This window comes from Cannabis sativa, chromosome X (assembly GCF_029168945.1).
Source record: "Cannabis sativa cultivar Pink pepper isolate KNU-18-1 chromosome X, ASM2916894v1, whole genome shotgun sequence".
NCBI classification, from domain to species: Eukaryota; Viridiplantae; Streptophyta; class Magnoliopsida; order Rosales; family Cannabaceae; genus Cannabis; species Cannabis sativa.
The window spans coordinates 73,239,988-73,252,326 of record NC_083610.1 but is presented as its reverse complement, the minus strand read 5'-3'; the positions used below and the strand labels follow the sequence as shown (position 1 = coordinate 73,252,326).

General features: G+C 39.7%; 1 protein-coding gene across 2 annotated transcripts; it reads right to left on the bottom strand.

Moving 5' to 3' along the window:
- Positions 1-6: 6 nt before the first annotated feature.
- LOC115697356 (uncharacterized) lies at positions 7-3,811 on the bottom strand. 2 transcript variants are annotated; one of them, XM_030624330.2, is made up of 3 exons: positions 3,240-3,811; positions 1,458-2,125; positions 7-1,055 (listed from the first exon to the last, which is right to left on the bottom strand). In XM_030624330.2, exons 2-3 carry the CDS (start codon positions 2,063-2,065, stop codon positions 365-367), a joined length of 1,299 nt encoding a protein of 432 aa, XP_030480190.1. In that variant the 5' UTR covers positions 2,066-2,125; positions 3,240-3,811; the 3' UTR covers positions 7-364. The 2 variants fall into 2 exon arrangements, with proteins under 2 accessions (XP_030480190.1, XP_060962934.1); XM_061106951.1 differs by lacking the exon at positions 3,240-3,811 and adding an exon at positions 2,362-3,131.
- Between the last annotated feature and the right edge of the window lie 8,528 nt (positions 3,812-12,339).

The following is a 12,339-nucleotide window of genomic DNA, read 5'->3' as shown; positions in this document are numbered from 1 at the left end:
CATGTATTGAAATTTTGTAACAATGGAAGTAATATATATATAATATATTTTGCATGCTTATAAGTTGAAAAATAAGCTCATTGCCCTTAAGCCAGTTAAGACAGCAAATTTTTCCCTTCACATGACAGGTTACGAGCTCTTGTTATGTACAAACTACTTTGGAATGAGTATGGGAAAAAAGTTCCTTCAAATCCAAACTACTATGCTAACCAAATTAAGCTGAACATGTTGCAGAAAACACAATTACAAGTTCCATCTGTACTGTATACACAATCCCAGATGTTGAAACAAAAAAAAAGAAAGAAAGAAAGACTAAGTAGAGTTGTAGCGTATTTGCGGTAATCTTTTTCATTTAGCTGTTTTCTCACAAAGAGTAACATGACCCTCTCTTTATCTTCCGACGGAAGGGGCGGCATGCCTCGATACTGAGATCAACTGCAGCTGCAAGAGCCATAAAGATTGCAGCATCCTCAACACATGTTACATGACGCATGGCAAGCTGTACCAATGGTTTGCTAGTCTTTCCCTCTCCTTGCACCTTACATCTCATGACAAAGCCTCCAACAACTGGGCTGAGTCCTGCAAAGTCTCCGCTGCTTTGCGGGCTTGGGATTGGAGTTGCTGCCGTTGCAAGCGCCTGCCTATCCGTGTCTATGAAAAACTCCCCTCCCCTTTCAGCATTGATATAAATCTCAGACATGAGAAGCTCCCCTGCCTCCTGATGACCTTCAGACATGAGACGAAATCTACAGCAAACGGAGTCCCTCATACCACGTTCACGCCAAGCTTCGAGTTTACCCCATGGCTGCCAGCTCTCTGGCCTGCAAGCATCAGGCCGAACAATCAACCAAGCTCCTGGGTTGGACTTGGCAACCCAATCACAACCTGTGGAAGGCACAAACGGAGTTGTCATGAACGCTGCGGCAACAGCTGAGCCAGAAAGATCATGTATCTTCACCTTCCATCCCTTCCTCTCTCTTCTCTCGCACTCAGGATCGGTATTATTGTCACTAGAACCTGACCAGTAGTTGCTCAGAGGGTCTGTCTGGCCCACCCTGTTGATTCAAAGCACTATGAATTTCTTTATGATGCAAATACATAAAACAATAATAAATAAAATCAAAACAAAGCAGCAATTCCAATAAGAAATTATTATCATTGAATGAAGATGATCACTTGGTTTGCTGCTTTTAGTAAGAGCCTGAGACAGACAAAGATGACAGAAAAACAAACTAGAAGACAAAAGCAAATTTAGTCTATAAATGAATGAGTTGTGGCAGCAGAAGCAGTTTAATTGAGCATCATGGTCTCAAAACAATAATTTAGCTGTAATCAGCATTGAAAATGGATTGCTTTGATTCTTTGCCATTTTACTTTGTTTTGCATACTGACACAGTATATGGAAGTTAATGAGGCTATAACTTATAGAAATGTAGTAAATATGAGAAGCATATCACCTGTCTCGGCTAAATTTGCAACTAAAGATTGGCTGCTTGATAGAGCCTTGAAGCTGATTTATTTGAGGACTCAGTCTGGTTGCATCTTCAAACTGGAACACGTATCTAGGATCAGGATCTACTTTGACTCTTAAATGAAGCTCTGCACCTGGTTTTCCGGTGTCTGTCTTGTTTTTTCCAAGACCTATCCAACCATTGAAAAGAATCACTGGCTTCCCTTCACCCCATTCAGGAGCAACCTCAAGCTTAAAAGTCCCAAGTTGCTGCCTTTTGATGGTGACCCCACAATGGGTTCCCTTCCTCCCCGTGAAAACAGCTATTTCCAGGCAAGCATGTGTGCTATAGAAGCAGCCAGGTGCTAATAAAGCTTTCAGATCAGATTTTTCGAGATAAAAGCTTGAGGCAATGCTATGAGGATCAGGTGTGGTTTGAGGAGAAGATATTAAAGGAACAGAAGTAGTCTGCACCGGGAAACCTTGAAGACGAATTTCACATGAACACGGGGAAGAGAACGCGTGAATATCAGACTTAGTGGAGTTCAAAGCTGTTCTTGGAATCCTTAGTCCCAGTGAATCTATTGACAACCTAATAAAAGTCTGAGGATCCATCCTGGTCAAAGATTTTGCCTCATTATGCCAACATTTATAGTCTTGGACAAGTCAAGAATCCTGCCACACATCAGACAAACAGCAATTAGATTATAAAAGCAAAACGGATATTCATGCTCATTGACTAAATAGTTAAGGGTAAGATATTCTCTAAGATAAATCTTTTCACAGAATTAGATCTAGTTTCAGATGGTCAAACAAAATCAAAACATTGACAAAAATCAGTGTCTTAAATAGGAGAAACAAACAGATAACAATGTTGTTTTGGAGAAAGGTGAAGAAAACACAAAAATTACTGCTATCTGTGATCCTTTCTATGATAACTCCAGTTTGAAAACAAGCTCACCTAATTTACAGCCAAGAAAAGCCAGAAACAAACAGTGGTGAGTATAATTCGCACACTTAGCATTCCAGCGAACAAAAAAAAAAACAGTAGTAGTTTTCATTTTTTACAGTGTATAATGGCTTGCCAATAAAGTCTGTTCTGTACATAATCTAAAACCAGAATGAAAATTAAACCTTTACCCCTTTAGTTTTTCTCAACCTGATAAATCTCATCTTAACAGCTATACCCTTAGTCAGGCCACCCCATCAGTACAAGGTATGACCTTGCATCTTATATGAACAATTAAATTAAGTACTTCTTTTACTCAATCACTTGAACTACTTTACAGTCTATTACAATCACTCTTATTGTTTCATTATATATTATCTATTGTGTTTTCTCTTGTGATTTTGGGGTAGTCTTTGTGTTAGCCACTATAAAAGTTCCTAAAGCAGTTAAAATTAGTTGGTCATATCGTTGATTTGAGTCCAACCTTTGTGTATGAAAGGACTAAATTTAACTTAATGGAGCTAATTCTAAAAAAGTACTTTCTGTTGAAAACACAGTTAAGTCCCAATAACCAAATATAATTCTAACAAAAGTGTGACGCCATTAACCAACCAATTGAATTCCACTTTTTATGATGTAACTAAGAATTTATATTTAGTAATCCTAACTCAACACAACATCAAACACCAAGTTTTATGCTTTACTGATGGGTAATCATCCATTTAACTATCACATAAAATGGTATCGAAACATAGTTACATTAAAAAGAAGATAGTTAGTTAATTAGCGCAACCAAAAACCCAGAAAGAACAAGTAACAAAAGAAAAGATAAAAGCATACCTTGATTGAGAAGTAGAAGCCATAGGAGGAAAGGTAAGGAAAGAGAGGGAAAAGGGCAGATCTTGTATGTGTTGGTACTAATACTAATAGTAATAATATATGGGATTATGGGTTTAGTTTGGATTTTTCGTGTGGTCAGGTGAGGGGATGAGTATTGATCATAAATTGTATAAAAAGAAAAGAAAGATAGATATGGGGTTGGGGAGAAAGCCAAGGGTTTGAGTTTGAGTGGATAATTATATCATTATATCAAACTCAAAAGGACAAGGAGAGCGTGCACGCATCACGAGGAAGAGGAGGTCAGTGACTCAGTGCCATTCTCAGTCGTTCCATATAGTTTTATCTTAACACAAAATATAATTGCCAAATTAGTTTATGAGCTGTATTCTATTCTTTTCTCTGGTCATTGAGATTGACAAACAAAGAGGGTTCAATTTCATTCTTCCTTTCTATGACTATAGACCATAATAATAATGCTATTATTATTATTTATTATTTATGGTGCTATCATTCATTATTGGATATTGGTCTTTGGACTTAAAAAGAATTAATTAATTAAATAAATAAAAAGTAGGAAGGAGTTCGTGAATACAGCTGTAACCAACGCTTATAGTCTTTCCTCTATCTTTTTCCTTAGCATCTCTTTGACTTCAGCTCATTTATTATACAAACTTAATTATATACTAATCATAATTATATAGTATCATTTCATTTCATTATGTTACTAATAACATTTTCCTTTGGAAAAACAAAACTAATGTAAAGTTTCATAATAATGCATTGCTAAATTTGCAAAGCAATCTAAAAGGTAAACAATAACCCTTTGGGGATAAGGCAGCGGCCTTTAAATTAGGAAAGCTTTTGTGTCCAAACCCAAAAGGAATCTTCTTTTTATGGTAAAAATGAAGAAAAAAAGAAGTGGTTACTTTTTTTCATGGCATGGGATTACAACCACCGTGAAGCGTGCGGTGCCACTAGAAAAATGGGCACACTAGTCTTTGTTTTTAGGAACACCACAACAAATTCAGCATCCAATGTGGACAAACAATGGTCTTTTTAAGACTTTTGGGCTTACAACTACAAAGTCAAATAAGATAGCATTACTTTACTACTACTAATAAGACTACTACACCAACCGTTTAATCTCTGAATTGAATTCATTTGGGAAATTTTATTTAATATGCTTAAAATTTCACCCAATATCTAATAAATTTCTTCAAATAATTTTATACTAATTTATATTAGTTTACTTTAATGTATCCATTCTATCTTGTCAATTCAAAAAGCATTTCTCTCTCTTTCTCTTTTGATCTAAATAGAACACCCTAAGTTCCTGAACTTCGAGAAATCGCCACCACCAGAAGCCCTCTCAAAGCCCTAAGTTCTTCTGTCGTCTTTGCCACCTCGTCTTCCCCCTCCCTCTCACATCAAAAGCCCAAAAGGCCCCACACCATTGAAAACCCAAATTCCCTGACGATAAAAGCTTTACTCACCGTCGACGACCCAACAACGACCTTCGCCGTCACCTCCATATCTGATGACTACAATGTTAGATTTGTTAGATTTATTATGTGATTTTAGGTTTAGGTTCAATTGTGATAGTTTTAGTGAAATTAGGGTTCTGCCGAGTAGATCAACATTTGTTTGGATGTGCAATGTGATAATTTTGTTGAGATTTGTGTAGTCTTTTGGATTTTGTGGGTTTATGCCTCAGCTTATGATTGTTAATCCGAAAAACTTTTCCTGGTGATGTGGACATCAATGTTTGACATGTGACAAGAAGGATGATGTCATGGAGTTGAGTAGACCCGAGTCATAGCAGTCAACTTGGGAGGGGACCCTAGCCCTACGCCCAAGTTGACTCCAGGATTTTCGGGATAAAAGTTCAAACTTCAATAACTTGAATCCAACTCACTATCTTTCAGTATTCTGCACCATGAAGACATGAAGCAACCTAATCTAAGTCCCGAGAGCTGTAATTACACGAACCTGCAACCCGGAAGCCAACCTGGGCACCTAGGGTTTCACCTGGCCACCAGGTTGACATCCTTAACTAGGGTTTCAGTTTCCAGGACCTGCTTAGTGCAAAATGGTCAAAACTTGCATTGAGACATCAACTAGACATGCCACAAACATATTTGAGGCATCAGAATCGAAGCAAGTTGATTTTTGAGCACTTGAGGCCCCGAGGAACCAGCGCCCAGGTTGATAACTTGTCAATCTGGGTGCCTTCCAAGTGTCCAGTCGGAAATTCAACTTTTGCATCGTATTCTTCTTCATCAAAAATGGGGAAATAGGTCCTTTAGGAGGAAAAACAACAATTCTTGGGCACAAAAAAAGGGCCCAACGCCCAGGTTGACACTTGAAAGGGCCCAACGCCCAAGTTGACATTTTGTCAGCCCGGGCCATTTAAAATAGAGTTTTTTAGGAATTCTTTCGAGCATCTTCTCTGTCTTCAGAAAATATTGAGATTCAACTATTTCTAGGGACCAAATAGAATTTCTAAAGGGGAAAAACTGGGACCCAACACCCAAGTTGACACCTGGGGTTGGGCCCAGCGCCCAGGTTAACACTTGGGGTCGAGCTCAGTGCCTAGGTCAACATATTGTCAACCTGGGCTATTTCCAATCAAGTTCAGCAAAAAGTGTTCTGGGCATTTTTTTCATCATTAGAAATAACGAAGATTCAAGTAAACTCAAAGAGAAAACCACAATCTCGAGTCCCTAGAAACAAGGTCCAGCGCCCAGGTTGACCTAGGGCTAGGCCCAGCGCCCAAGTTGACAATCAACCTGGGTTGTTGCCTTCAATTGCTCCAATGCCAAATCTGATGCGACCATAGAATCCAGAATGGTCAAAAATAGGGTAGGCGACCTCTTCCTCAAGTTCAGAAGACTTAGAAGTATCAAAAACAAAATCTCAGGAGCTTGGGAAAAAGGGCCCATCACCCAGGTTGACAAAAGGCCTGGTGCGTTGGGTTCTGCTTATTCGAGTCTAATGTCGTTTTGACCGTCCGTCTATTTTTTTAGAATGACGATGATCTATGAAGTCAGAGAAATTAAATTCACAACTTTGCATTTTTCATTTCCAGCACACTCAGAAATGAAGAGTTTCGAGTTTCTCATTTATGCAAAATAGTAACATCTCTGAGAACTGGTGACCAGCTTCGCCAAAACATATAAATGGACTAAGTGGTGTAAGGTATCACTTAGGCATCTTAAAGGAAATTCCTTGGACGTTTTTGCACTTACCCAGCGTCCAAGTTGACGTCATATGTCAACCTAGGGACTGGGATGTCAACATTTTAATTTGATTAACGCAATTCAACTTGTATTTAGAAGCTAATTCAATGCTATATCAAGTCATGTCTCACACTCCAATTGCAATTCTGAACCTATCATCGTCAAAATTCATTCCAAGGGAGTTACGAAAATAAGCTCGGGGTTACCTGCAACGGGACCCACCGGGCACCAAAAATTGGTCATCACCACCAGAAGCTAATTTTCACCGTTAGATCATCATCAACGATAAAAAACATCTTATTTGTATTTTTTTCTATTTTTGTGTGCCTCCTTCACCTATAAAAGGGGCTCCCTTAGCTCATTTTTCACATTCAGAAAACTACCCACAAGGTTAAAGATTCTCTCTTTAGACTTTCTCTCTCTAGAGTTTGGAGTTCCTGATACTTCGTCTATTGTTGTAATTACCATCTCGTGAGAAATAAAGACTCAAAGTAGACGTAGCCTCATTACTATCGCGGTATAGGGCTGAACTACTATAAATTTATTGTGTTTCTCTTACAAATACTCAGCTACATTAATCATTCTCTCCAATCTAGCGAGCGGGTGTGGCTTAGAAGTCTAGTCTAGATTTTTGAGTCAAAATTTTCGTACTTTCATTGAGAGCCATAGCTCAAAAAGTTACTAAACAAGATGGTTGCAACACGTTCTACAAGTGTTGACAGACAGACTCCAGCAACTGGCCGAACAACTAGGGGCACATCAGTTGATGGGGTTGGAATTGGGACTACTTTTGAGCCTCAGGCGCCAAAAGCAGGCCTCGAAACCAGCTCTTCAATTCTTCCTCCAAGGCCACTACCAACTTCTCCCAAGACTAGCACCAACAACCAGGTCCCACCTAGGAGCCTCAGCTGGAGATAGATGACCCTAAGGAGGCCAATCCTCAGGTCATTCAGCTCAGCCAAATTGTGGCTGACTTGCAACAACAATTACGAGACTCTTGTTGTGCTAAAATTAGATTTATACGCAAGTGCATGTAGTCACAAACAAGTAATACAATGATATGTAAAATAATATCGTCTCCACAGGAATTGATTAAAAATTAATTATGCAAAAATCAATACTAAATAATTTGGGTAAAACAAACAAGAAGTGATAGTTTGAACTAGGCTAAAAACTAAACAAGAAAGTAAATAAAATGAGAAATAAAAATGAGCAAAGTGATGAGCTAGAACAATTAAATCCCCCTAGAATGTAAATTCAATGTAAATGTCATAGAGTAATTCATTAGTAATTATATTTTGTCAACCAGAAATAAAAATGAACATATAATTTTTCCAAACCTATATGTTATGGGCTCTCAAGATTAAATTAACATATTCCTATGCAAATCTAGACCTAGAGAACACAAATTAAGTACCAATTTCCGATGGGTCATACAAGGTAAATAGCATATTCCTATATCATCTACAAATCACACTTTTCCAAGGTAATAATCTTGCATCATTCAAGTATGTCCACTAATCTTATTTTTTCCAAAATCAAGATTAGCTAACCACCTACAATTGGTGATCAAGCAAAATTATGTAAACAAACATTAGGCATCCGCGAATGAACAAAACTTTATTACTAACAACATTCATAAAACATCAACAAAATTCATAATCCAATGCTTAAATTAGTTCATGCTCAAAAATATAAAAATACCCAAAATTCTATCATCTATTATAAAGTTTAGAAATAGAAAATAAAATACAAGAAAAGTTTAAGGTAAAGAGAGCAAACTATTAGCCTAATCTCAATCTCTTTCATTTTTTGTACTTCTCCTCCATTTCTTCCTTTTTTTCTTCTTCATCCTCTTGAGTTTCTTTGAATAATGGCTGCCAATAATTGTGTTCTTCCCTCCAAATGGTGTAACAGAGGCTAGGTTATATTCCCCCTCTTTTTCACAAAAGCATCTTTCATAAAAATCTATTCCTCATGTGCCCTAGGAATTTTCTAGAGAATTCCTCACAAATCAGCCACAATCCACATGTATTAATGCCACATCAACTATTTTTCGCCACATCAATTAATGAATTATCACATCATCTTTTTCTACATTAGTTTCAATAATCAGCCCTGTTACTTTTGTTGCAGTAAGGTTCCTGCAAAACTTTAGCAAAACCTTGCACTTTCTCTATTAAGCCATTTTCTTTACCAAAATTCAAATAAAACTTAATAATTCCCACTAACAACTCCAAATTACCCAAAGAACATAAAAATACAAAATAACATATATTCTCACAAAATGTGAGGACAAGAACTAAATATAAGTAAAATACACACAAATTAAGCTAAAAAACATGACAAATAACTCTTTATTCAAGAGTTATCAACTCTCTTGATATGCAACACAAACGGTTTCAACACTGGTTCATGAAAAACTGGAAGAACACTGAAAGCCAATGCGTTAAGCAGGAACATCGGAGAGCTAAACTGTCTCAATAGATTAGAGAAGCTTATCACTCTAATCGCAGAATTACTTCTCGAAAAGGTTTTTCGAGTTTGTGAGAGAGACACCCCATCAACCAACTAGTCACGTGGGAACTAGTGTCCAAGGAGAAACCCTTAATGCTCAAAACACCACTGCTACATCCGGTAACCGAGCAGGCACTAGGAAAACACCAGGCGTGGAGACCTCCTGGAGGGAAGGTACCTTTGATCGAGAGCTCGAGAGGATTCAAGCTCGAGGGTGCCAACCAATGGGCCCTCCGCCTAATGTTGAACGACCTCGTAACAACAAGAGAACCAACAAGACTCCTCCACCAAGTTCTCCTCAACGTTCTCAAGAAACTAGGCCCCGAGACCCTGTAAGGGAAAAAAGACCTGCTAGGAAGTAGTAGGAGATGCTACTTCAAAACAAATGGCTACAAAATCCAGCGGGTAAGGACCAATGAGCCACTTCATACTTGTAAGTACTTTCGAGATGAAATGGGTGAATTGTGATGTTACTTTCCCCGTGGCCCTGATGGCCAACAATATGAGTGCTTCCATCGAGTTCACAGAGAGGAATTGAACCTGAGCAACCAATTCAATTCTCTCCACACTTGTGATCCCGCTGAAGATTACTTTGAGGGAAGTAGCCATTACAATGCTCCTAATGAACACTCCTGTAGTGGATCGTCTCGAGGCGATCTAGAGTTCATTCTAGAGGCCTCACTAGAATTTCCTTCACGACCCCGTGGTCAGGAGACAACTATAAGATTCAGGTCGACCAGAGTACAAGAACGACTTGAAAGATCAAGAGACATGTGTGACCTCTTAAATAAGAGAAGAACAGTGGACGTGGGAACTTCTAGAGAAGACCATGTCCAGGTAACAAAAGCTCTATCTGGGACGCAAATCACCACTCATGGGGTCAATCAGGCAGAATTCGACACCTTAGCTACTTTAGTGAAAGGGATCAGACACCTAAGTTGTCCAAATTCGAGCTCGACAGAGAACGACGCTCACCATTCTCTGAAAGAATCAAAGCTCTTCCCATTCCTATGAAATTCAAGAACCCTTCTTGACATCAATACACCGGGAAGGAAGATCCATTGTCTCACATCCACTACTTCAAAGTATAGACCGATCTGCAAGGTGTGAGAGACAACGTCAGGTGCATAATCTTCCCTGCAATGCTAATAGGCCTAGCTCAATGGTGGTACCTTAAGCTCTCCCTTGGATCAATCGACTCATAGAAAGATCTAGTGGATGCTTTTGGCAACTCGTTTGCTCCTTCCTAACAATGCCAAATCCAGCCCAATGATTTGGTGGACGTCAAGCAACAGGAAGACGAGCCCCTTAAAGACTACATCCAGCAGTTCTTAGAGGAAACTCTAAGATAAAAAGTCTTAGCAAGGATGTAAGGGTTATGGCACTCACAACTGGGCTCAAGGAGATGAGTCGTCTGTGGTCTGACCTTCGTCTCAAGGCGGTATACACCATGAACGAATTCTTAGATAAAGCAGATGGCTTATCAAACTTGAAGAAGCTGTCACCCGAGCAAAGGGCTCAAAGGGTGGCAAGAAGAAGTCACCAGGCACTGAAGCCCCTGCTACTAAGACAACGGTGGCAAGGAAGGCAACTCCCTTGGTGGAAAGAAGCCTAAGACTAGGAGCAAGCCCTTAAGAGATTAAGAGCCTCGTTTCACCATTTACTCCATTCTCTTGCTCCAAGAGAGGAGTTTCATACGACCACTCAATCAATTGTGTTGTATCACAAACCTCTTACAGATGCCCCATCTCTCAAGAAGCTAGTCATAATTTAGTTTAGGGAGTCATCATCTAGCTCCTGAAGCTGCTGATCAACATTTGGCAATCACTTGCCAAGGTAGTTTTGGACAACTTTTTTTTTCCTCCTCACCCTTGCTGGAGCAATCTACCCGGCTATAATTCTGGCTACCTTGCCATGTACCTTGAGGGGAGGAGGAAGAGTTGTCTTGGGCGAAGAATCACGAATAACATGTTGATTAGCCGGAAGTGGGCTTGAAAGAGGAGGAAGCAAACAATTCTGGGTCACATTTGAGGCAGCCATTGTCTGAGAAACCTTGGACTGAGAATGCCCGCCAGAGAGGCTGGTCGATGGTCGCCTCTTTAAACCTTATATTTTGGAGACCATGTCTACAAAAGAAAAACAATGAGGTCAGCATACAAATAATAAATATAAAATGCAAGCAAAGGTAAAAAAAATTACTATTGTCAATCTCCACGGGGTGATCCACCCAAGGAGTATCACCTAAAGGCCCCTCATCCTTAGAAGAAGACTCACTAGAGCTGTCCTCAATCATGATAGCCTTGCCCTTGCCTTTGTATGTCTGCACAGGCTAGGCAGGCCTTGTAGGCCCCTGTCTCTCAGGCCTGATCAAAAATGAGGTGTCACCAACAACACCCCCACAGACAAGATGCCATCGAAGAGCGCGGTCCCTCCTACTCCCTGTCTGGGCCACCTTGGCCAAAGAGGCCTCCTCAACAGACTTGCTTTTTTCATTCTCAACAGCAGGTCTCTTCCCTTTAGTTTTCTCCTTCCCAACAAGAGCATTGCTAGGGTCTTCAGGAGGGTTATATGGAGAAGCAACACCCTCAACAAGAGGGTACAAACCATACTTCCTGAAGTTCTCCAAACATGCTAGTGTACAGATGTTGCATCGAGTTTCTGGGAGAGACAGAATATGGTTGGACCTATCCCTTACTCTCAATGTGGGAAGTGGTCAACAATAAGTTAGAACTCGATGAAAAAACTGACGAACACCTATTATGTTGTATGTCATAAAATAACTTCTGGCGTAGCCTCCAACTTTTGACATGGCTGCATCATTAGTGTTGTCAAGCCACTGATAACCCTACATGCTAAAGTAGAAGTACTCAGTCATGTTCTAGCCTAGATTGGATTTCAGCTCAAAGTAATAACTCTCCTCGAAAGGTGAAGGTTACAGCCAACCTATCTCAACATAGAGGACAAGAAGTGCTGATAGGTACTTGATACTCTTAGGTGCAATCTAAGTTGGACACATCTTGAAGAAGTTAGCTATGTCTCTAAAATACGGATGCAAAGGAAGCCTCGCACCTTGCTTTGCATGGGGGCTAGACCACGCTATCCAATTTGGTTACAGATGGTGAGCCAAGTGGTGTCAAGTAGACCTAATGCATCGAACCTGACCAACGATTCCACTATCGATGATGTCATCAAGATTGGCAACCGATAGTGTGGAACAGGGAGATACCCATCTATCTGCTTCCCCCATCTGAAGAATCCATGGCTCAGCAGCCTCATCCTCAATATGATCAAACCTAATCTCTAAGGGTTGACCCCTACTATTCAGAGGCACTCCAGCCTCACCA